The sequence below is a fragment of the Crocodylus siamensis genome, chromosome 4, assembly GCF_052110815.1.
Source record: "Crocodylus siamensis isolate JL-2025a chromosome 4, ASM5211081v1, whole genome shotgun sequence".
Lineage (NCBI taxonomy): Eukaryota > Metazoa > Chordata > Crocodylia > Crocodylidae > Crocodylus > Crocodylus siamensis.
The window spans coordinates 112,131,576-112,158,245 of NC_143398.1; the positions used below are offsets into that span (position 1 = coordinate 112,131,576).

Genomic DNA, 26,670 nt, shown 5'->3' on the forward strand with positions numbered 1-26,670 from the left:
TTTTGAAGTCATAAGTGTAAAAATGACAGGACCACTGGGAAAAAAAGCAGTGAAGCACAACAGGCACAGCTGGACTAAAAAGGCAAGGGCCAGGGCAGCCATAGGTGTACATGGATCATTTCAGTTACCAATTAACTAAAGAGCTTTGTGTTAATTAGAAGTATTTGGTATTTTATCCAAGGCGTATACTACAGTAAGAGTCAGCAATTTTAAGACTGAAGAGATCCAGACATTTCTCAGGCCTTGATCATCACAGCATGCCCCCTACTACACTCGGTCAGACTCCTTCTACTCTTTATACCAAAGACAAATAAGGCATTACAGCAGTCTTACCTGCAAGCTCCGCACAGCTGAGAAACAGCTAATCCTCAGTGCTTCTCAGGTCCAGTAATCCTACAGATTTACACCATCCTAAAACAGAAATAGGAAAAAAAAAATACACTCTTCATTTCCTGCTTAAATACCCACCATGTGGCCCAGGTGAGAGCCTCCCTTTCCCAATTGGCAGGTAACTAGGTTCTGTGGGGCAAAGAGTTTGCAGTAAATTAACCCCTTGTCTTCTTGCCCATGCAAGGGCTATGCGCAGGACTGCATAAAGGTCTTCTTACATGTTTGTAAAACACCAGGCATGAAAATTACTTTACCTGAATAATACTGGTAGCTAATCTTTAGTAAGGGATTCCATTCCACATGGCACATGCCCTGATAAGGCAACATACAAAGAGATTCAATAAAAGTAACATATAATTGGGGTCAAGGCCCCTGCTGCTCCCTGATATGTTGTGAGCTCATGGGTGAGCAGGCATCATATTGGACTCCAAGCCCAAACTAAGGTAGAACCTTTTCATATAATCCCAGAATACTCCTTTAGCAGGATCAGCCCATTGAAAATGTTCCTACCAAAGGCATCACTCAATTCTTACTGCCCCTTCCCTGACACTGCCTCAGTGGTAATAGTGCTTGGACTCAGGTCTCCCAAGCTGGAATGAAATTCATTGCTGTGGCTATGTTCTATTCCTGTTTGTGACTGTAGGAGGAATAACAACAAGATCTAGAGCTGCATGTGATTATCTCAGGGACCTCAGCTATTTAGGGAGCCAGAACAAAGTGTACAAGTGTGGACACTGATTCTGGGTGTCTTCTGCTAGGTAAACAGAGACTCAGGCACCCCAGAGCAGTTGCTATATATGCAAATAAGGCTACTAGCACAGTGATACCCCAAAGACCATTGCTGGGATGATGCTCCTTGCTATGTTCATTTCAGACTCTTATACTGCTCTTAGTTTCCTCCTGGTTTTTGTCCCTCTTCCTCTTTTTTGTGTGTTTCTTCTTACACTTCCTTTTCCTGATATTTAGACAACAAGACAATCACAGATTCTTTCTCTGCCCTTTTATCTTTTTCTTTCTTCCCTTTCTCTTTTCTTCATACCTTTCTTTCGCATCATTCCCCCTCTCCTCCTCTTTATTAAAAATCATCTGATTGGTGCATATAATTCTAGCATAAATACAGAAACCGCTAGGAAGGAATCAGATTATTGCTGGCGAAAATACGATTTGCAGGAAATTCTTATATTTCAGAATCTGCTTTTACTCTCATTTTGAGTAGAAACCAAATTGTTCCAGATTTCTTGTGAACAGGAAAATAAATCATTTTGGAATGCTCCAGCTGACTGGAACTGTCCTTCTCAGTTGTACTGCTTCTGTTAGCTGTTTCAGCCACCACACTACCAGGGGATACAATGGAGAAGCAGCCTGCACAACCAGTCCTAGTTAGGATGGAAGGGACAAAGTGAGAGAGCAGTAAGATTTATGTGAGGTTGCTTCAATCTGGGATCCAGTACAGTTCTACCAACTGCTTATGTGCTTTGCAACAAAGGTACTTTACAGACAAACCAGACTGACAAGTACTTGCTGCCTGAGAAGCTTAATTTAGACACAACACAGTGGGCACATCTACACGTGCACATTTACCACCCCTGGGCCACATCTATCAACCTTTTATCAAGAAGAGGAGGAGGAACTGATACCTCAGGAAAGAAAGGTATGGCAGGACCTGAGAGCCCCAGAGACCAGCTTCGCAGTCAAAGAGTTTTGTTTCTGTTGCTCAGCTAAAACAGTCAAAAACACTGTTAGCTCCTGCAGTTAACATTTTGGCTCAGATTCTCACCTAGTATAAATTGATGTCGCTGCATTGTCTTTCTGCTAGGATAGTTTATTCACAACTGAGGGCCTCGCTTACTCTAGCTCTCTGGCTTTCTTTCCCCTTTCCAATTATTTTTTCTCTCCTGTACTTTCTCTTCTGTCTCAACATGTCTGAAAATCAGGCCCCAACAAGTGTCTCCAGGTACAGTCCCAAAAAGCAAGACAGACAACATTAGGGGCCACTTTAAAAATTATTGGCCTGTTTTTTTCCTTTCATCTTTAAATACTTCCCTTGACTTTTTCAGGTTGTTTTCCTTATTGGATCTGGCCTTAGTTGTTTCCTTGCTTTATTTGTACTATAATATGGTTTTTCTTTCAGCTCTCCAAGGGCCAGCATTACCAAAGAGCCACAATGTTCATGAAAAGTCAGAAAAAACATTATCTTCTGAGCAAGCCAGTGACTCACCTGTAATTCTTTGTCTTCTCTTACAGAAATGAAACTGTCTTACACCAGTTCTGTTGCCCAGCAGCTGATGCAGAGCAGAAGCCCTCATCTTCGGATTCTTCACCAAGGTGGGAGATCCCTGTCACCAGGGCCTTCTCCTTTCCACTTTCTCCTCTTTTCTTACAACCTCATCCCTCTGCTTTACACTCTGCTGTCATTCACTCCTGCTTACTCCCCTGTAAACATGCTCCTGACACTTCTCTTCTACACACAGATACTCCAATCTCTACCACCTCTCCAAAGCACTCTCCCACACACTCTCTCATCTACTCATCCAAACAGACATACATGCACTTTCACACCCCCAACACCCATCTCTCTTTCTTAGATTGTAATTACTTACATATCTCTTCAGCTCTCCACTCATGCAAATGCATACTATCTGGCTATGCACTCACATGCCTCTGCCCCTTCACTCTCTGCCCTGACACATCTTCCCTACATTGCTGCCACACATTCACACCCTCCATACAAATATACACACCCATTGCCCTTCAGCTTTCTCACACACAGAGAGACCATACCATACCCCTCCCTCCCTCTCTAGCATCCCTAGTCTCTGGTCTCCCGCCCTGTATGTATATACATGTGCACATTCACAGTCCACCAGAGCTTAGGACTGATGTTGGCATCATGGATATGCTAACAAAGGAATTCTGTTAGCTTGTAACAGAGGCCAAGGCTTGTTTCAACATGGTTTAAGCTACTGCAGTGTAGATTCCCAACTAAAATGGCCTGATCTGCCAATGGCAGCTGACCATAATAGTATCAGTCTGCATATAGATCAGCCAGGGAAGGCCCACATTGGCCATATAGCAGAGACTGGCATAACCTTCCCTGACTGACAAATAGCAGCAGAGCCAAAGCTCAGGATCCAAGAAAAAAGTAGAAAATCAAAACCAACCCATGAGATTTATTTCCAACCAGAAAAGTACAGGTGGATCCTGTCCCAGTGCATGGGTCAGTGCATCTCTCCCATGCCATAGCACTATCACTAGTACCACCAAATCCTGAGCACAGCAAGAAGGGTGCTAAGAAAGGCCCAGTGAGGGCCTGGTGAATGCTGTGTGCCCCATTTACCACTGGACATTGTGATTCTCAACATGTTGGTGGTACACATTCTCCTAACCAAACCAGCTGACCCTGAGCGTTGTTTGCCCATCTCAGCCAAGTCTGAAGCTCTGGATTTTCCAGTCCATCTTCTCTCTCACATGTATTTAGCCCCTAGATACCATGCTGATGGGAGTCCATAAGAGAGACAAAAAGATGCCCTAGTGAGACCATTCAGTCTCTCTTCTCTCCATTTTCCCTCCCAGTTTTCCCATAACTACCTCCCTGTCATAGACTTTCCCATCCTTCTTTCTCTCACGCACCTATGCACCTTCTCCTCTCACTTCTTCATTCTCCTCCTGTTGGCAGCTATAGGATTTGTTATTAGAGATTTTCCCATTGCTCAGACAGACTCTTACCTCTGACCTTTGCAACTGCCTTCATAAGCTAGTGCTCCTGGGGAAGGATCCAGGTGGGATGGGGAAGATCAGTTGTAGTGTGGGATGGTCTGCAATATATTATCTCTCTTGGCTTGTCCTGATCACTGGAAGGGGTTCTGGCTGCTAATCCCCCTGTAGTGAATGGTTGGAGACTCAGACAGCTCTGAAGAGAACAAATGGGCATGTGTGCTCAGTGGCAGTGGGTACAGCTGCACTAAGGGATGGGCAGAATGAGAAGAATCCCTCCTGCACTTAATTAGCTGGTTTGGGTGTCGGAAATGGTTTAGCCTAAGGAGAAATTAGCCCTGATGGAACATTAGCCCAGGCAGAGTGTCCCACTAGTTCTACTGTTTCTGAGCTACCTTGTCCAGAGCAAACTCAGGTGTTTCTAGATGGCAGTACTGCATACCCAGAGTGCAGAAGAGGGGTTAACCCTCTGGGCTGTCTTGGTTTTCAGTGCTTAGGCCCCAGGTTGAGTGAAATTATTTAAACCTTAAGAGGAATCCGGATCCAGTTCTCCATCTATTTGGAAAGGAGATGGACGCCTACAGAGGTTGCTCTGATAGGGACAGTTGGCATCTTCCCTCCCTGAAAAGATAAGACTGTGGGATGTGTGTCTGGGTTTGCTTGAGCCTCCGTCCTTCTATGGTTCTCAATGGCTGCAACCTTGGTCTTTGAACCCTGCTGCTTTTCTGTCCTTCTTCCACTCCACCTCTTTTCCAATTTGTTTGCAGTTTTCCCTTGCTTACTTCTAGCACTTTGCATTTGCGTGACCTACACAGCTTAGTCACCCCCACTAGGGCTTAAACTCCATGTATCTGATGAAGTGAGCTGTCACTTATAAAATCTTATGCATGTCTGATTTAGTTCATGTATAAAGCACACCTTTATCTTGCCTTCTGTCTTAAACTCCATAGTAACTTGCTGTCTCCTTAACCTCATAGGCCTTCCCTTTAGCTCACTAATGCCCTACTGTGGTGACAAAAAATCACAAACATCTTAGCCCAAGATTAAGAAATCTGTAGGCTTTCTGCAGTAATGCTGTGGAAACCCAAAACTCCTGGTTCAGGGTCAAGGATGTAGATGGAAAAGGACAAGGCACTGATTTTCTGATTTTTTTTTTGCAAACATACTATTATTTTCATTTGGAAACACATGGAAGCTGGATCTGGATCTGAATCTGGTCTTTTCTAAAGCATATTGCCTTTGTGTTTATGGCAAAGCCCTTTTATGTAGATGTCTGCCCATCTATTTCATGTCACTGAGTCTGTGTGCAACAGCTTTTCACAGTCTGCCTCCCCTGTCTCATCTCAGGCACAGTTTTGCTTTCAGCCCTGGTGATACAGCACTGTGTGCCTACCATAGTGTCCTCAGCTTGGCCATCACACTGAGAAAAGGCAGGCTTCTGGAGAAGCAGAAAAGTGCTGGAGGGTTCCCATGTCTGTTATGACAGCATTAAGGCAGAGCTACAGAGGCCAATCAGGCTTGGGGAGGGATGCTGCTTATGGACAATTCAAGTTTGGGGCTTGAGCTTAATGTCTTACCTGTCTCTCTCACCTGTCTTCAGACTGAAAGTGCTGCTGATACTTATACAGCACATGGGAATGCAAAAGCACTACATGTCCGTGCTGTAATATGATGGCCTACTTTGATAGACACGTAGAGCAGAATTCAAAACTCCTTACCTGGAGGCAAAATGGATTAACATGGTCCAGGACTTGGAGGGGTGGAAAAGAAGCAAACAGAGGGGAAAATAGGTGGTAGGGTGTGATTGGGAACCTGCCTCCTCAACAAAAAGCACTGCTGTGCAGCAATCCTCCCTCCCTCTGTAAAGGAATTGTGTGTGGGGAAGATAAGGATGGTTTGTGCTTTCCACCTGTGTGGGGACCAGAAGTACACCATCAGAAGCACATCCGTGTTCTCTTCTAAATGAGAGAAGTCCTTAAATGTCTGCCATGTCTTGGTGCTTGTGTGCTGGACAGTGCTCCCTGCACATAGTCAGGGTAAAAAGGTCAGAGTATGTGGTCTATCCAACTCAGTGGGTAAACTTGGCACTTGCCTGAGCCACCCTCTTGACATTCTTCAGGTACTTCAGTCTGTCCTGGACCTCCCTTTCTGCCTGGAGAGCTAACCCAAGCACAATGAGGGCGGCAAGAGGTGGTAACAGGACAGTGAGAAAGATAGCACAGAAAGCCTTCAAGTGGATGACAGTGTGCAGCCTTAATGGCGTTTTGCTGTTCCAGATGGGGTCAATCAGCTCTCTAGAATAAGCTCATCATATCCCCAGTGAGCTTGTCACATCACTAGGATAAACTCAAAGGGCTCTCCAGTGAAGTGATGAAGAATACAGAGCAGGCCAATCAGGACTTAAATGAGTCAGGCAGGCAGCCTGAATAGGCAATCAGCATTCCCAGTGAGCCAATCAGATCTCTAGAATAAGCTAATCGTGACTCCTGTTGAGCCAGTCAGGTCTGACTGGGTCTCCTGCAGCGATGTGCTTGAGCTGTGCTGAAGCAAGGTCCGGTCAATCTTAGTGCTCCAGTGAATCAGATGCACCAGCTTGGGGGATTTTTCCATTTTTTTTCCCCTTCCCCGGTCAGGCATTTCCTTAAATGAGATAAATCCTGTCAGAACTGATGCTGCTAATAACCATCAGACGTCTAGTTTTAATTAGAGTTTGCTTCATTAATGCCTTGACTCCTCTCTGTGCAGCAGATTAAACAATGTACTCGCAGCTCATTTACACAAACCCCCAAACTGCAGGGCTGAGCTGCAATCCTTTAATTAAACAGCCCGGCTGATCCCTGCTGCCGCCTCAGCTCATCAGTCTAAGCCGATTAAAGAGAATAGGGACTAATAAAGAGCATAAACAGGGAAGTGACTCTCATCTCTTCAAGGGACTCAGAGACTCCAGCAGCGGTCGGACTGCTGACTCCTCATCTACAGGGAAACTAGGCTTGGTCCAACCTGACACATGCTGGGACCTGCAAGAGCAGGAAGATTACTATTCCCAGTACATTACCAGCATGTGGGAACTGTGAAGAACTGTCCTCCTCTCATGGGGTAGTAGGAGGAGAAATCCAGACAATGGGACTGGGGGTGGGGACAGTGGGAAGATAACTTAGCAGCAAAAGTGAAGGGAATATGAAGCACCTGAGACAAAGAAATAGGCGTAGGTCGCTCAAAGCAGTAAGAGCAGGGACTGGGTAGCAGGAATACCAGCAGGGCGATAGGGCAGATGGCTGGGGTAGCAGGACTGTGGGACATGGAGAAGGGTAGGCAGGTGACACCAGACAGAGCAGTGGGGCATTTAGCAGTTTAGAGGGGCCTGGACAGCAGCTGCCTCTGCTTCTGGTCTGTGATGGTGTTTGCTGTCTGTGTGGTTTCCCTGAGCTCGGGTCCATAACACTGACACTCTTCGTTTTGTGACCCTTCTGAAAAATCTTTGAATGCAGATGGGTGGGGAGCAATGAGTCTTTGACTGTTCCCCAGAAATCAACTAAAACAAAGCACTTACAATTGTTCCCGCTCATTGTACTCTAGTTCAGGTTCACTGTCTGCCACAAGTACAGCTGACACCCTCCTAGACCTTCTTTTGCTCCTGGTTGAATCTGCTTGCCTTGCTTTCTGACTTGGGGACCTGTCAGGAATCACCAGGACAGTCTTGAGGAGCAAAGAGCTGTCATAAGCAAACAGACCTATACTTTAAGACAATGCCAGTGTTATTTAGGTCCATAGTATAATATCAGGCTTGTGGAAGCAGGACCAGCAGCTAGCTTCACAGAATCATAAACAAGTAGGTCTGGAAGCAATTTCTGGAGGTCATTTATTTCAACCCCTGCTCAGGGCAGGACCACACTCTGTGATGGTATTACAGATAGCAGAGGCAGGATCCAGAGGCAGGGGGTAGCACTGCTCTTTAGGACCATACCACGGGAGCAGCAGCTGGGGATGCTTTTAAGTCCCCAAAGCAAGTAAGAATTCCTCCCTCCCTTCCCTTCTGTGCTCAGCAGCCCATCCCCTCCCCTCCAGAGCTACTCCTGCCCCATTCCAGCCAGGCTATGCAGGAAGCCAGGCTTAGCTGGGGGCAGAAGCAGCACCAGTAGCAGCAATGGGAACTTGCCCACTGACACTACAGCTGTTGCCCCTGGATGAGTCTGGTCTCCTATGCAGCCTACTTGGAGTATGGCAGGAGCAGCTCTGGAGCACTCCTGGGTCAGCTGGGGACAGTGGCAGTGGTGGGCTGTGGGGGGGGTGGGAAGGAAGGGGAGGGGAGATGCCACTGAGCATGGAGGGGAAAGAAGAGAGTGCCAAGTGTGGTGGGGGTGGTTTTTTAACTGATGTGTGGATTTAAAAAAGAGTTACTGGCTGCTACCCCCATGGCATAGTCTGCCCACCCTGGTGCTGAGGAAGTTGATAGCAAAGTTACAGCCACCCCTGCAATGCCAGTCACTACTTCCACACCCCCACGTTACAGAATCCTGGATCTGCCTGTGAAAGGTACCCAGATCCATGTTAGAGTGAAGGGTTAGACTGACATTCAGGGTGTCAGAGTCTTGGAGCAAGGATCCTGGTTTTTCACACAGGCTCCTAGGTAATATCACTGTGCTAAGAATAAGAATGGTTTCTGTTGATGGCAGTAGCAGCCTGCCTTGCTGTTAGACTGGTTTGCACCAGTGATACCCAGGGCCAGGCAACCTAGGATGGGAAATTCCTAGGGGTGTCACTAGCAGCTTGCCTTGCTGCTTTGCTTAGGTGCTGATTAGAGACTGATTTGGCCAAAACCTATAATTTCACAAAAGAACCACTCTCTTCTTGCTGGCTTCTGCTGTTAATGGCAGGGCTTCATTCTGGGGATTTGAATAGTCTAGTAATTGCATTCCCACTTCCTCCAGTCTCATACAGTGGAGTGTGGCATCCCAGAACAATGACCTTAAAACATGTCCAGCAGCAAGCCATCTCTAACAAGATTACATGCCATTTGCCTTTGTGTGAGGTAATGCGACTGAGATGAGAAAGGTTTGTTTCTATTAGAATAATGAGAGGAAATGATGGAATGACAATTGCAGGGAATGGTGCGTTCATCCAGTTGCCATTCATGGGGTTTTTGGAGGCTGTCTCTGGCTCCCCTGCAGAGTAGAATAGCAAATCAAAAGAAAAATCAGCTTTGTGCCAGTAATGAGAAAAGTTCTACAAAACCATGAAGAGGTTGAGGTAGAACTGCTGTAGCAATGGATGCTGGGATTAGGATGGAGACATGACCAATTTGGTCCTTCAGAAGAGTAGATGGGATCCCAGCTACAGCTGTGTGATGGGGTGAAGGTGGAAGCCTAGATGGTGCTGAAGATCCATCTGGGTTTATGGGAGCAGAGGGGGATTTTCCCCTGTCTGCAGGTGTGTAGAGGCTGAGGGAGGAGAAGAAATAAGGCTGGGTTGGCATGGGGATGGAGAGAGGCAATGAACTTTCCTTGGGGGAAGGTGGAAGGGCTTGGATTAAACTGGTCTCTACCAGAAGAATGAGGAAGAGGCTTGCATGGGAGCTATCTGTGGGAAGGGTAAGGAAGCTAAATCTATAGGATTTGCATGTATTAGTTCTTTATGAGACTGAACTTTCCTGTGTATAAAATGCTGCTTAGATCATGGTTGAAACATGATCAATGGAACAAGCAAGTGTTTACTTCATGATTACAGACCAATTAAACTCTAACTCAATACAGATTAGACTTCAAACAGCTGTATACCCATTCCTATATTGCCTGCCAGATTAGTCACCGCTACAGACTGGCTTTTACCTTGAACCTTGGCACTGATTACCGATGAGGAAAGGTGCAATTCATTCTTCCCAGACTTTAGTGTCAACTCCAGCCCAACTTCTCCTGCAGTCAGGGTGAAATGCCTTCTTGCTATGTTTCTGAATTACTAAGTATCTAAAATACATAGATGGAAGATTGTCTCCTAGTTGGAAATGGTCCTTTATGCATGGTTCTTTGTGGTCACAGATTTTGGAACCGGTGCTCTCAAATTCCTGAAGAGGGAGGAAGCCATTTTATGCTTGAATACACACTAGAAAATCCTCTCTAATGTGGAGGGTGGTTTGTCTCAGCCTCTTCATGTGTCTTCATTTGAGCCACCTGTTAATCTTGTCTATTTACAATTTCTTTTCAATCTGAGGTGGTACAAAGTCACTGGAAAACAGTTGTCTGTAACTCTGAAAAGCATTAGCACAAGACAATGGTGAATGCTTGCTGTTGAGAGGTCTCAGTGGCATATGCCTTCCATGACATCACACTGTTAAATCCCAGGGCTCCTCTCACATATCTGTTTTAGTTCGCTTTGTAAAACACACCTCTGATTTTGCCTCTGGACCATCTGATATTCTGCTCAGTCACTTGGCATCATCCTTCTGGAAATCCATAAAACTGCAGCAGCAGCTATTGTTCTGGTGCTTTCTAAAGCTGGAGCTATCGAAGTACAGTAAAATCTCTGTTATCTGGTACTTCACCAACCAGAATACCTTATTAATCAGAATTTCGGTGCCATGGCAAAAGTGGCAGGATGCACAAGGTGCCACACCATGCCACTTTGCCTCCCACTGTGCTGCTGAAAACAGTGGGATGCACACGGCACAGCGCTGCTTTGCCTCCTGCTGTGCGGGGGGGGAGTGCGGGGGAGGAAAGTTTGCACGTGGCAGTGGTAGCGGCTGCTACCCACCACCCATGCTGCCGCCACTCTGTGCATGGCCGCTGCCACCTCCTTCCCCGCTCCTCCCCCCTGCTCTGCATCTGGCCAGAAACCCTGTGCCTCAGGTAACTGGCACGTTCAGCTTACAGGCACCCCCATTACCCACTTATGCCAGATAACATAAGTGAGATTTTACTGTAATTGGGAATTGAATAATTCGCTAAAGCAAGGATCTGCTACTCCAGGCTCCTCTGGAGAACATATATATACAATAGGCAATGCCAGGGAGGAAGGATGGTCATGTTTTTTATCTATCCCTGGGGGGGTACCACTTTCATTCTCATATGGAGAACAACAACAACTGTAGCCTAGGACTGAGATTTGATAACCACTCAAGAACTGAAGGACATGCCATATGAAGGTTTGTTATCCTCCAGGAAATGAGTATACTGATCTTGTTGCAAAAAAACCTAACAGCATACTGGACTGTATTAACAGGAGTGTCACTTGCCAGTCCAGGAAAATGATTCTTTTGCTCTGTTCAGCACTAGTGAGGACTTAAGTGGGTGTACAGTTTTGGGCCCTGCACTTCAAGAAAGATGTGGACAGATTAGAAAGAATCCAGTAGAGAACAACAAAAATCCAAAAATCTTTTGACCTGTGACCCCTTGGGATCCTTTGACCCTAGTTCACTTCCCGCCCCTGGGGCAGGAGGCTGGACTTGATGATCTTCAAAGGTCCCTTCCAGCCCTAATGTGTACAGAAACTATGAAATCTATGAAAAATGGCTAGAGGTGTGGAAAACATTACCTATGAGGACAGGATGAAAGAACTGGGATTAAGATAATTTAGAGTGGAAAAGAGAAGCCTCAGGATAACAGTCTTCAAATACCTGAAGATGGATTATAAAGGATTGAGAGAGATTATTCTTTTTGGCCATAGAGGATGGGACTAGGAGCAATGTCCTCAAATTTCAGCAGAGGAAATTTAGTTTGGAAATTGAGGAGATCTTGCTTACTATGAGGGTGGTCAAGCAGTGGAACAGGCTACCCAGGTAGGTTATGGAATCTCCATCCCTGGATATTTTCAAGAGCAGGTTAGACAGATACTTGGTTGAGATGGTTTAGTCGGGATGATTCTGTCTTGAGCAGGGGGCTGAACTAGATGACCTTCCTAGGTCCCTTTCCCTTATGATCCCTGTGATCAGTCATATACCATATAATTGCCTTCTTTTTTGTGTGCTACATTTGCACAACAGAATTTCATTATATTGCCACTTGTACGTACATCTACTGTGTCATGTCCTGATATTAATGACCACCCACTTCTTGGTGAGTGAAACAAGGACCCTGGAGTATAGGATCATGAATAAGAGTTTTATTTCTTACTTGTACATCTACCTATTGCTTTCTGCAAATTTCTTCTGTGAGCATATTCCAGCAACAATTCTGAAGTTCCAGCAGCAATTCTGCTTTGCTAGCACATATTGTTTGTGCTCCTTTCTCATTTATTTTCCTTATTGAGGTCACCAGCATGAAGCAAAGATTTTTGTTTCTTAACATCTCATCTATTTCTTATTCTTCCGTCCCTGTAGACCTAATAATCTTCTGCTTGAGGTACTGCAATTGGTTGCTGTGGGGATACCACAAACAGGCAGGGTCGAACCTGCAAAGTTCAGCTGCAGATCTACAAATTCCCCAGGCTCACTGATGACTGGGAACTTCTTTTAGCTCAGTAAAAAGATGTACTGTAATGTCTGGATCAATTGCAATGTCTGGGCCTAGAGTTGAATTCTCCCCCAAATATGGGGATGTTTTGGCTTTTGAATTTGCCTAAAAGAGACAGAAGTAGGGGTATAAATGGCTTGACAGAGGTGTAGTTGAGATAGAAATAGAGAAGCCTCATTGTATCAGGAACCAGCTCAGGAGTTCTCAGAACTGGAGTTGTTCCAGGTGAAGACTTTGCTTTAGCCCATACGCTACAATCATAGGAGTTGAAGAAGGATGCCAAAACATGGGAATGGCAGCAAGGACAGGTGAACTACAGAAGAGAAACCCACCTTCAGTACTGTTGCCTTTAATAATAAAAGGCTTGAACTGTATAGGGGCCAAGCACCTGTTGCTTTTGTTGACTTCTGTGGGCACAACTAGCTTTCTGTTGCTCACAGATTCAGGCCAAAGGTAGAAGAAGGAAGAGAGAGAGAGTGTGGCAATTCAGGGCAAATATGGAAACATACGATTTAGATAGAACTCTTTCTATAAAGACAGTTTTTAACATCATTTCCCACCAGGCACCAGCAGCTTTTGGAAACTTCTAGCAGAAAAATAGTGTGACTTTAGAAAATTCTTCTGATGCTATCAATCAGGTTACCCAGGAGGCAGCAACAGAAGCAGCAGGTCTGCTTCAAGGACAGGATCAGCAGGTTGGCCCTCTAACAGGGGTTCCATGGGACCGGACACTTGGCATGAACCCCTGAACAGGCAGCTCACTGCCCCTTCTTCCCAACAACAGTTGCAGCAATTTTTCAGGCACCCTTGCCCAACTGTAACAAGTGGGTGTCCCAGAGCTGGTTGAATCATTGGTCCACCCACTTGTCTCAGAGCTAACTGCCCACCTACCTCTCCTGCCATGCCTTTTATGATACTAATTGGATGATGTTAACCAGGTGGGAGGCTGCCCATTTACTTGCCCTGATACCAAGGATTTTATCTACACAGCTCCAAACCATCCCTTAGACCGTGTCCCAATTCTTGCAGATGGAATCCATGGCCTAACACCCAGCCTGTGATCCAGTGCCCCCATACTAGGGTTCTCATTCCCGTGCCTCACACCAGAACCCTCACTCCATTGCCTCATGTCGGGACTCTCACTCCTGTGCCCTCACACTGGAGCTCACAATCTTTGTGCCCTTATCCTGGGACTCTCAATTCTCATGTCCTCACACTGGACTCTCAATCTTACTCCCATTTGGCTCTCCCAGCCCCTCCCTTTTCCTTGGGCTCCCTGCTCAGCTTGGAACCCTCTTGGTCCCCTCACACCCCTACACTGGGGCCTCATCCCTTGCCAACACTGGGCCACAATCCCCTGCCTGACACGGCCTCAATCCCCTTGCCCGAGACTGGGCCTCAATTCTCCTACCCAACACTGGGCCTCAAATCCCACCCCCCTGAAGCCTCACACCCATCTTCCTTAGTGCGCCTCAGGCCTCACTGTGGACCTGAGCTGTCTCTGGCCCCTTCATCTGACCAGGACCTTGTCTCAGGCTCCACAGTAACCTGGGCCCTTACTTTGTCTTTGGGGTGTGCTCCTCTAGCCTTTCCCCTCCATGGGGTAACCTGCAAGGTGGTGGGGACTGAGGCTTTCTGGCACCCCATACTCACCCTTCACTGGGAAGGCACAGGTATGGCATTTCCTGGAGACTGCCCTGCCATCAGAAGTCCCACCACACCATCCAACTCCAGCAGGGTGTAGTTTTAGGTCATGCCCCAGGACTGGGCGCTTCCACCTTCCCCATAGCTGCTGCCCTGTACCTCCAAGATGTTATGAGCAGCAGCTCCAGCCAGCTGGTCCTCTCTCCTTAGCTGCTTGCAGCAGACTGCTGGCTCCATGGCTCAGGGCCTGCTTTTATCACAAATAGCTGGGTCCTGTTCCCAATCAGGCAGTTGTGCCTGTTACACTAACTTGTGCCTGTTAGTGTAACAACTTGTGCTGTGTTACACTAACTTTCAGGTGAGGGTAAGGAATGGCAGAAATGACATTCTCTATCCATTCCTTTCTTCAGGAACAGACAGTAGACAGGATCCAGGGGAAAACAGATGTAAGCCTCTCACTCCAGATTCTGCAAGATTCTTGTGGGACACTGGGGGATCTTGAAGGGCTGGGGTGGGGGGTGTATTTCTCTAAGAGTCAGAGACTGATGCACAGTCACAGAAAACTCCGGGCATGGGCTCTTCATCCTTCCTTTTTTTCTTTTCCCATGTAGACTCTGTTGCACATCAGGTTCTGCCATAGAGAAATGCAAGCCTAGAGGTGGCAATTGGGTGATTTCTTCCTATGCATGATAGAGTTGGTCCATCTTTTGCTGGACTCCACAATATTTTGCCAAAATAGCAGTACACTCTTTTGGAAAAAGTGCTGCTGTGCTCCACAACCCTCCCCCTCCCCACTCCATTTTCTATACCACAGGTTGCCCTGACAGGCTTTCAGATCTTGTAGGAAGAGAGCTTAGTTATGACAGCCTAAGAGATGAGTGGACCACACAACAGCTCACAGCTCTCTATCTGGCCTCTTTAAACAGCTGATGTTGGAGGTGGGGGAAAGTGTTGCAACTCGGGACTGTCTGCATCTTGGTATCTCTATGTGAGAGCAGCAGGTAAGAATGGAGCTCACCCCCTTTCCATTGTGCTGGCTGGAAGGAACGTGAGTGACATATTTGATGCTGCTTCCTTTGAGGGAAGGGAAACTCAGGGTCAGAGAGAATTTCAACTGCATGAATGGGAACTGAAATTCAGTGAGGTTTGGACACCTAATTCCATTAGGCTCCTTTGAGAATGCCCAGCTAAGGGGTGATTGTCATACTAAGAAGGTGATGGGTTGAAGGACCAGTAACAATGGGGTAAAGGTGGCAATGAGAAGAGTATTGTGGGTGCTGTAGGAAGGAGGAGGATCTTCAAGGCAGTGACCATACCAAAGTGATGAGAGGAACATCACTTGAGATGAGATTTCATAGACATTAGGGCTGGAAGGGACCTCAGGAGATCAAGTCCAGTCCCCTGCCCCAAGGGCAGGAAGTCAGCTAGGGTCAAAGGATCCAAGCAAGATAAGCATCCAAACACTTCTTAAAGGAGTCCAAAGTAGATGCTTGCATCACCTCTGGAGGGACCGTATTCCAGGCCGTGGGGGCTCGGACAGTAAAGAAGTTTTTCCTTATGCCCAGCCTAAAATGGTCTTGGAGGTGTTTGTGACAGTTGGTCCTTGTCATCCCTTGGGGTGCTCTGGTGAACAGACATTCCCCCAGATCCTGAAGCACGCCCCTGATGTACTTATAGGCGGCCACCAGTTCACCCCTGAGCCTGCACTTTTCCAGGCTGAAGAGTCCCATGGCTCTCAGCCTCTCTTCATAAGGCCTGTTTTCCTGTCCTCTGATAATGCATGTGTCTCTCCTGTGGATGCTCTCAAGCTTCTCCACATCCTTCCTGAATTGTGGAGCCCAGAATTGGATGCAATACTCCAGCTGCGGCCTCACTAAGGCTGAGTACAGCAGGAGGATGACATCCTGAGATTTACTTGAGAAGCATCTATGGATGCCAGCCAGAGTTCGGCTTGCTTTACCAGCTGTGACATCCCATTGGTGGCTCATGTTCATCCTGTGGTTAGTCATGACCCCCCAAGTCTCTTTCGGCCTTGGTGCTAGCGAGCGTAGCACTGCTGAGCCTATAAACATGCTGTAGGGTTTTTTTTCTCCCAAGCTGGAGTACCTTACTTTTGTTGGTATTGAATGGTATCAGGTTTGTATCTGCCCACTCTTTCAGCCTATCCAAGTCAGCCTGGATCACCAGCCTATCCTCAGGTTTGGATGCTCTACTCCAGTTTGGTGTCATCAGCAAACTTGGCCAGTCCACTTCTGACACCAGTATCCATGTCATTGATAAAGACATTAAAGAGAACAGGTCCAAGAACGGAGCCTTGAGGGACAGCACTGGTCACAGAGTGCCAAGGTGATTCACTTCTGTTGACCACCACTCTATGAGTCTGGCATCAGAGCCAATTCCCCAGCCATTGGACTGTGATGTAGCCAAGGCCATAGTTGGCCAATTTTTCCAAGAGGAGATCATGGGACACTAGATCACAGGCTTTTTAAAAATCTAGATATATGACGTCAATCTTTTCTCTTTTGTCCAGGTGATATATGACCTGGTATAGAAGGAGATGAAATTGGTCGGGTAAGACCTATCTAAAAAAACACATGCGGGCTGTCCCTCAGGATGTTGCCATCAACCAGCTTGTCAAGAATTAACTCTTTGATGATTTTTTCTAGCATCTTTCCAGGGATTGAGGTCAAGCTAATTGGCCTGTAGTTCCCTGGATCTACTTTCCTTCCTTTCTTGAAAATGGGCACCACATTGGCCTTCTTCCAATCTTCAGGTACTTCACCTGAGCGCCAGGAGTTTTTGAAAATCTTTGCCACTGGCTGCGCTGTGACTTCTGCCAGCTCCATAAGTACTCTGGGGTGCAATCTGTCAGAACCTGATGACTTGAAGGTGTCCAGCCTCTCAAGGTGTTCCTTTACAAGGTCTACAGCGATGCTGGGTATAAACTCACCCTCACCCAGGCAGTCCTGCATCATGCTAGACAGGGTGGTCCTTTTGGGTTGATGAAAAACCCTCGTGAAGTACCCATTAAGCAGTTGGCTTTTTCCTGGGTGTCAGTTGTCAGTTGTCCCATTTGATTTAGCAGGGGTCCATTGTTACCCTTGCTTTTCTTCCAGCTCCCCACATAGCTAAAAAAGGAATTTTCATTGTCTTTGATACATGTAGCCAGGTGGAGTTTGGTTGCAGGCTTGGATTTCCTGGTTCGCCCCCTACAGGTATGGACCGGTGCAGAGTAATCCTCCTTTGTGGTGATTCCTATCTTCCATCCTTTATAAGCCTCTCTTTTTTGGTGTAGGTCCACAAGTTCCTTGCTGAGCCAAGGGGGTTGCTGTACCCTTTTGCTACCTTTCCTCCGAGATGGGATAGACATCCCTTGTGCTTCCAGTATCACTCCCTTAAGGAGTGACCACTCCTCTTGGACTCCTCTCCCTGTCAAGTCATGGTCCCTTAGGGCCTTGACAACAAGCCTCCTGAGCTTATCAAAGTCAGCTTTCCTGAAGTCAAGGACTTCTGCATTGCTGATTGACTTGCCAGCTTTGTGATGGATAGTAAAAGTGATCAGCTCATGGTCACTGTCTCCCAGCTTTCCTTCCATCTTTAGGTTGCTGACTAGATCAGCCCCTTTAGCCAGTACCAGGTCCAGTGGTGCTTTACCTCTTGGTGGTCCATAGGCATCTTGGGTCATATAGAGCTCATCCACGCACATAAGGCAGCTTTGCAACCGTTCGGATTTGGCCGAGTGCTCTTCCCATGCCCAGCTGGGGATCATTCCCAGCTCCAGTTAGTAAAATCACTGAAATATGAATGTGTGTTCTCTCCATTTTCAAATGCTTGTGTCTCTTTGGCTCTGTCCTAGACACCATATGCATTTAGTTTGCATTGTGCTGGCTGGAAGAAACATGAGTGACATATTTGATGCTGCTTCCTTTGGTAGGTTGGGCAAAATCCAGTAGCATGCTACATAAAGTAAGAGGAAGTCTCATTTAGGGAGTGGGCTGAGTTTACACTCTTAGGCCCCCATCTTCCCTGTGACTACAAGCTTTCAACATGCACGTTGAAATTAAAATTAGGCTTTTAGATTTATATTAGGCACTTTAACGAAAGTGGCATTGGCTTTCAGAAAGCCTGAATACTAGAGTAGGAGTTCAGAGTTGGTCTGCCCCTGTACAGATTATGGGAGTCTAAATAACCTTTAACTGAGCATATCACCCAGGTAGTTTGTGTTTATCTGTAGGCATTGGTCATGTGAGCAGACTACAAGGACACTAACTGTATTAGTAAGTGGAGCAATAGCTATGCATCACTCTTGGCTTGGTTGACACATTTTCCCCTTCCTCAAAGTAGGTTGCTATCCCATTGTTTTAATGTGCAGATTGCTAACCCCCAGCCATGCCTCTGTAATGGGGTTTTGGGGGATTGTCCCATATTTTTGTGGGGTTGGTAGCTGCCTGGAATTTCCATCATGCACTGATATAATGGATGCATATGATGGGTGGTTGATCTATAATGAAGACAGAAATGCTGCTGCATGGACACAACCCAATAGCACTATGACTATATTATGAGATTATTTGAAAATCATAGCTGTACTGCTAGGGTCAGATTCTCAGTTGGTGAATATCAACATGACTGCAGTGGAGTACATTGGAGCCAAAATAATTTGCATCAGCTGTGGCTCTGATTCCTCATGTAGAAGTGCCATTGGATCTTGGATGTCAGTCCCAATTCCTGTCTTTTAATGAGCTTGTTTAAAGGATACATATCCAGAAAACTGCAGAACGGAATTCATTTTATCTGCCTTACAGCAATAAAAAGCTGAGATGGAATTAATACCTGTAGGCCCAGAAAGTCTAGACATGACAAACAAGCTTACGACATTCAGCCATGTCTTCCACCATTATAATGAAGAGGCAGAATAAAAAGACTGAAGTCCTGTGAAGTGAAATGACCTAGAAGGAATAAGAGCATGAAGAAGGCAAAGGTGGTGACACTGGGTTGAAAACTGTTGTGACCTTGTCATGACATGCTTTGGCTGTTATGGGGCACAAGGCATTGCTCAAATGGTCTACACTAGTGATGATGATATGATAGAGGAATTGATGGTGAGAAAGCTCTTTAACCCAGAAGTTTCAGTCTTAGTCTCTTTTGACAATGAGCTCAACTTAAACCCTGGATCTGAACTTTGGGTAAGTTTGAATACAGATCTAAACTCCGTTTCTAAGGCTGGTTGATGTTGACTGGAATACATTTGTTGGAGACAGTAAATTGAGATCATGTTGCTGTGCCTGTTGAAGGTGACTGAATTTCTTTCTCCTGAGGTTCACACAAAAGATGGTCAGTCACCATGGGCTGCTGTCAATATTACAGCACGCTGCTGTGCTGCTTTGATTATGGAGACAGAAATATAGGAGGCCAGAAACCAAGTCTTTGTGCATTATTATCTCCAAAACTTGAGACGTATCATCTGAGGTAGGTTCCGCCTTAATAACCTTTAATTTTAATTTTCAGTTGTTTCCTAAGAGGAACACCATAGTTACTGAGAGGCATAAACAATACTAATGCCTAATCCAACAGGCTCACACAACTTCCTGCGTGCTGTATCATCTCCAGCTCCATACAACCTGAGTTGTCTCCTTGTCTCAGCTTGTGGGGAGGTAAAATTTGGGGGAATTTACATGTTTCCCTCTCCATGCAGACCCTCCTGCCTCCTGGCCTTGATAGAATTTTACTGCTAAGATGGGATGAGTTCTTCTGCTTGGTTGCACCGGCAGGCTTTTGTCAGCAGATTCAGTGATGTTCAAACCTGCCTTGGGGACAAAGAGCCAAGAGATCTGAGTCAAAGTGGCAGAAAGACTGCTGCTAAGAAGCCAAGTTTCTCTTTCCTGGGGCACTGAGCGGGCAGTTACACTAATGCAGGATGCCATCTGTTTTTTCCTCCTCTAAAAGGTCATGTTTACTAAACATTGCAGAGGCAAGAGGGGTCTGAGGTTAAAGTAAAAGTAATTAAACCCTGCAGAGAATGAGGCTCCCTCCTCTTCAATGTCCACTTGGTACTTTTCACACCCCATTGGTATATGCAGGTGCCATGCAAGATGTAGCCACATACAATCTTCTCTGCAGTGACAAGCTATAGAATCTTCTCCTGGTTCTAAGCTGCGCAGACAGGATGGAAATGCAAACCCCGTGGTATCCACTGCATAGACACAGTAGGCAGCTGCAAAAAAGGCTGCACTTCCACAAACTAAGCCCCATGCTCCTGGGGCTGGTGAACTGGGAATCATTGTTGGGAAGAAGGAAAGAAGAATAAGAGGGGAAGCAGAGATTCTCTAGATGTGTTCCAGAAGTATTGTGCAACTGACTTGATAATCTCAATGAAAATCCTTGGGTAACATATGTGGCAAGTTCCTTACCTCACATAAGATATCCCCTTGGGCTAACCTGCATGACCTATGCTCACAACTCCTTTGAAAGTACGGATGAGCACCCATTCTGCAGCATGACGTTTTGCAAGCACTGATTGTATTTAAAAATCAAATGTGAGTTGTTTTACATGTCATTTTTTCCTGTGTGATTCAATTTGTTTTTAAGGGACACTTGTATTCTGTATAAGGAGTAGCTGAAACCCACAAAATGGAGGCATAAGTGCACCGTGTACAGGATATTGGTACTGAAGCAAATTTGAAGATAAGCTCATAGACTCTAAATCCTGGTACACTGTCATGAATGTTGTGTGCCGCCTGAGGCTAAGGGGGCACGGCAACTGCCCACAGGCAGCTATGGCAGTGGCAGCAGTGGGCATGTAGTAGTAGCAATTGGTGACTGTCTGCAGACGCTGCCGTCGGTGGTGAGGGGGGGAGCAGAGGCAAGAGGCGACCACCTGGAGGCACCACTGGCAGTGGCAGCCAATCTCAGGGGGTGCACGTGCACCCGTGTGTACTTCCTACACATTGCCAATGTACACTGTGATGTCACTGTGTGACTACACATGCAATTCATGCGCTTAAATTTTCTGTGCAGAAATTACAGGCTCATTAAAGCACCCATCGGTGCATGTCTACATGTGTTCCCCCACTGGGAGTATATTAAGCAAATTGTGCTCCTGCCCTACTGCATCCCCCTGCAGTAGCCAGGGGGAACTCCAGGCTCCCTTGAGTGCTGGCCTCAGGCTGGCAGGGGGCACAGTGGCTAAGTCCCAAGCTCCGGAGGGCTGCGGGGGGCAGAAAGGGGGAGTCAGCTTGGAGGGGAGATTGGGTTGGCCCCAGGGGGGAGAGGAGCTGTCCCAGCTAGGTGGGCAGCTGCCTCCCAGCCACATGGAGACTGGGACCCGTCCCAATCACCACGTGGCTGGGAGGCAGCAATTTACTCCCAGTCAACATTTAAACATGTGGTACAGCACATTAGTTAATGTGCTGTTTTTCTAGTACCTGTATCTACAGGTATTAGAAAATGGCACAGACTAATATACTGGGCAGTAATTGCTGTGCACATGTAAACAGTGATGCTTTACTATGCATTAGATTAGTCTAAGGCTCAGTAAAGCATCTCATGTAGATGTACCCACTAAGCAGTATAGCAGCATTGGTCTAAACCCCTACTGTATATATGCTACAGTGGTGATGGATAATACAAAACTCCCAGGCAGGCAAGCAGGCAGCTTACACTGGTTGAAGGTCATCTGCATTAATGGCTTTTACCCTGCCTCTTAGAAGATGTACCCCATGCCTTTGCTTGCTTCCACTGGGGCTTAGTTCTACAAATTCTGGGTTGAACAAGGTCTGAACTGGTGGCACATAAATCTCCTCCCATCCTCTCAACCCATTCTTACACTAGCTCTCTCTAAGTGCAAAATTAGAAAGAGGGGAACTTGTACAAAGTTCTGGAAGAAGGGAGGAAGTTAGACCATGGTGAAGTGGGAGTGAGACCAGAGCCATGCTCGTCAAGAGTTCTGTTCGAAGAATAAAGAATGTGGACCAGGCTCTACCAAGCAGCCCCAGTTCAACAGTGGAAGGAAACATATGGGCCAAACTCAGTAAAGATGTAGAGTGGTGCAAGTTTCATGACCATGGAATAGAAAATAGATGTGAATGATAACATGCTATAATGTGCTGTGATTAAACAGTCAGTGGGTATGAGAAACAGCATGTGACTGACTTGCCAGGGGTACAGCAGTGAAATAAAGCAGGGAAAGTTGCAAATAGGGGAAGATAACAATAACAAATCTGTTGCTTTGATTGATGCCTCTATCATCTCCAGCACTACCTGGATGAAATTCAGCTTTGGCATTAGCAAATGCAACCCACATTGGACCAAATATATAAGTGAGTGCAGTTCCTATTGACCACAAGTCACACTATGTTCATAAAAGCTGTGTGAAATTTTACCAGCTGTTTCATTTTGACACTGTTTCGACTCGTTTCAAGCTCAAAACAGTGAAATCAAAATGAAACGAAGGGCTTTGAAACAGCCTCAAAATGAAATGAGGGCAGTCAAAACATTTTGAGTTTCAAAGCTCAAGCTGGGTTTGTCTGCAGGGAAACAGAAAGTAAGGAGAGGGAGGGGGAAGAGGGGGGGAAGGACTGCTCTCATATTGACTGTGTAGCTGGCCAGTGACTGTAATCCTTCCCTGAGGCCCCTTCCAATTCCAGTGCTCTGGGGGAGGGATGGAAAAACAGCATAAAAGGCAGCATTGTTTAAACTGGCCTGCTTTCTGCCTTGGGCTCTGACAGTTACTGAGCTGTCTTCCAGCAGCTCAGGAGCATTAGACAATGAAGGCAACTACTAGCATTGATCTGAATGATTTCCTACTTGAATGATTCCAGAATACCTTTTGCTTTCTTCTAGATGCTTTTGTTTTATTATTGTATTCATTGATGTATTCTTTTCAATTTTACAATTATATTGGATATTGCACTTTAGAATTTAATTTATATAGGAAGGGAGAGACATTTATATTTTATTTCTATACATTTATACCTTATGACATAGACTACACACCTTAGAGAATTTACGTAGGAATGCAGATACATTTATACCTTGCGGCATAGACTACACACCTTACAAAATTTATATAGGAAGGCAGATACATTTATACCATGTGGCATAGAAGACTACACACCTTAGAGAATTTATATAGGAAAGCAGATGCATTCATATATTTGTATAAAAGCAAGACACTATAAAATACACCATGAAATGCAATGGAAAGGTAGCTGACAAGCATTCAGGGAGGGGCAGAAGAGAGGGTTGAGGGCAAGTTGTAAGTCCCCCCCCAACCTGAAACTCAGTCTTTTTCCTGCAACTAGCAGGGATGTGGATTCCACAAGCAGGAAAGAGAGGGGAGTAGTGCCAGTGCCACTGTCTGTGCCTGAGACTGCATCCCCACCAAGCTCACCAGCCATAACCACCCCCTCCCCAACCACCACCACCATGACAACAAGCAGCAGCACCAGCACCAGCATGACAGTCTCTTCCATCCCCATTTCACTTCCCATGCTGAGCCTTCCAGTGCCAGACGAAGAGCTGGAGCTGGAGCTGGAGCTGAGTGCCATAGCAAGGCAAATTCTGGGGAAGAAGGGGGAATCAGCTGAGTTTGTTCTCCACACCCCTCAAGTTTCCCCTAGAGCCAGATCTCCTTCCCCAGAAGGCACTTCAGAGGAGGCTGAGGTAGAGGTTGCGGAGGAAAGCAGCTCAGCTGAGTCCACCCCTCCTGTTGGTGTGCCTCTGCCTGCTGAGAAGGGGGAAAGTGCAGCATCCATATATGCACCTGCACCCCAGAATCAAGTGGGTAGTGTGGTCTGGGATCATTTTGAGCTTGCAGATAATCCCACATATGCTATCTGCCTGCACTGCCAAGCCAAAAGCAGCCGGCGCAAGGGAACAAAACACATGAGCACCACCACAGGCACCACCCCCTTGCCCTTGCTCCTCCTCAGCCTGGCACCAGTCAGACTGTTGGTGGTCTCTCCTTCAAGCCACAGTGAAAGATGAGTCCCACATGGCAACAGAGATCACGGGGGCTATGAACTGCTTGGTGCAGGGGTGGCTCATAGGGCAGGGCGAGCTCACCCATGGGTTCATGGTCACCAATAATGGGGCCGATATGGTCAAGGTGGTCTATGCTGTGTGGCACACAAGTTCCACTTCATTGTCAGGGATGCCTTGGAGAGGGACAGGGCTGCCAGTGACATTGCCAGCACCACCAACATGCTCATTTCCAAATGCGGGAAGGTGGCAGGCTACATCCACCTGAGGATCAAGGAGGGCAAGATGCTGTGGGACAAACAAGCAGATCTGAACATCCCACAGCACAGAATCATGCAGGATGTGGAGACTCGGTGGAACTCCACAGACCTGATGCTCGAGAAGCTGGTGGAGCAACAAAAGGCCATCCATGGCTCAGGGAGATTGGGCTTACTGGCCCCCTTAATACAGCTGAGTGGGATACCATCTCCCAGATCTTGGTGGTCCTCAAGCCCTTCCTCAAGGCTACCAAGACCCTCAGCACTCACAATGCCCTCCTTAGCCAGGTGATCCCCATAGTGAGGGAACTTCAGAGCCAAATGGAGAGCTTCCAGGGGATCAGTGTTCCTGGATGGGGCAAGCCGCTGTCAGCAGATGTCCAAGCACTGATGAGGGAGCTGAAGGAAGCCATCAGGAAATGGCTTGATCCCTTGTGGTCCAGTACAGTCCACATGCTGACCACCATGTGTGACCTGAGGGTGAAGGGCAGCATATGCAGCAGCCAAAGCCTGAATCACTGGATGGAGGTGCTGGTGAAGAGAGTCAGGGAGGCAGAATGGTAGAGGCGGGGGGACGTGGAAGAGGGGCATCCACTGTCCCATGCTAGTATGCCATCCATCAGCCAGTCTCCTCCTCCACTACAGGCACTGTCAATGTGGGCCAAGGGCATGGCTTCCATGGTGGGATCCAGAGGCACCAGACCCCATCATCAGGCAGGTAGCACTCAGACCTTGGTGGCTGCCTATCTTGCCTGGGATGTGGAGCCACTGTGCGACCCCCTTGTCCTACTGGACAAGCCACAACCAGATGTGGCCAAATCTGGCCATGTTTGCCTATGAACACCTGCCCTGTCTACTGACCAGTGTTCCAAGTGAGAGAGTGTTCAGCATTGCTGGGGATGTAGTGACACCCCACCATACCTGCTTGGATCCTGGTTTGGTGGAGAAGCTGGTGTTCCTGAAGGTGAACCTCTTGCTGCTGGGGTTCCCCAAGCTCCAGGTACTGATGGACTGAATGCCACCCTCCTCACTCCATCCACACTAATTTCCTTTTTAAAAAGCCATTTAATGCCCCACTTTCAGAGCTGAAGGGCGTACTCACTGCATGACCAGCCAGCAGAGGAAGAACATGTCCCTGTGCAGCTTCTGTGCCAGGACAAACTTGGAGGTATGGGCTGGGGCTATGGGGAAGGAGAAGACCCCAGGTCCTGGGCATGGCCACTAAAACTGCACTCTGCCAGGGTCGGGGAGGCCTGGTGGGACTACTGGTGATGTGGCAGCCCCAGGAAATGCCAGGACTGAGGATTTCCCTGGTGAAAGATGGGTAGGAGGCACCATAGCCTTCAGCTACCACATGTACACTACCACAGAGTCCTGGCTGGGGAAAGCCCAGACCTAGTTTCATAGTTAGTAGGGTCAGAAGGGACCTGAGCAGATCATCAAGTCCGAACCCCTGCCATGGCAGGAAAGAGTACTGGGGTCAAACGACCCCAGCAAGGTGATTGTCTAGCCTTGTCTTAAAGACCCCCAAGGTAGGAGGCAGCACCACTTCACTTGGAAGTTGGTTCCAGATCCTAGCTGCCCTGACAGTGAAGTAGTGCCTCCTGATTTCTAGTCTGAATTTACCCTCTGCCAGCTTGTGACTGTTATTTGTAGTCACTCCTGGTAGTGCTCGGGGGAACAGGGACCCCCCCAGTACCTGCTGGTTCCCTCTGACTAGTTTGTAATGGGCCACTAGATCCCCCCTCAGCCTTCTCTTGTGGAGGCTGAACAGGTTCAGGTCCCATAGCCTGTCCTCATAGGGCCTGCCCTGCTGCCCCCTGATCATGCGAGTGGCCCTCCTCTGGACCCTCTCCATGTTATCCACATCCCTCTTGAAGTGCAGCACCCAGTACTCTAGCTGAGGCCTTACTAGTGCCGCATAGAGGGGGAGGATCACCTCCTTGGACCTGCTTGAGATGCACCTGTGGATGCATGACAAGGTGCGGTTGGTCTTCCTGACTGCATCCCCCCACTGCCGGCCCATGTTCATCTTGGAATCAATGACGACTCCAAGATCCTTTTCTGCCTCTGTACTGACGAGAAGGGAGTTCCCCAACCTGTAGGTATGGTGCCGGTTGTTCCCCCCCGGTGCAGCACTTTGCACTTGTCAGTGTTGAAACCCATCCTATTCTCATCCGCCCAGCCCTGTAACCTCTCTAGGTCCAATTGTAGCCTATTCCTCCCTTCTAACGTGCCCACAT

At 47.1% G+C, this 26,670-nt stretch overlaps 1 protein-coding gene across 5 annotated transcripts in view; it reads left to right on the forward strand.

Annotated features, from left to right (window-relative positions):
• Positions 1–26,670, forward strand: part of IQSEC3 (IQ motif and Sec7 domain ArfGEF 3) — a 151,226-nt gene that overhangs the window by 57,887 nt on the left and 66,669 nt on the right. For all 5 annotated transcript variants that reach the window (XM_090043383.1, XM_090043387.1, XM_090043385.1 and 2 more), the window contains exon 2: positions 2,635–2,715. In XM_090043383.1, coding sequence (XP_089899509.1) covers positions 2,635–2,715 — 81 coding nt within the window. The remainder of the gene's footprint in view (positions 1–2,634; positions 2,716–26,670) is intronic.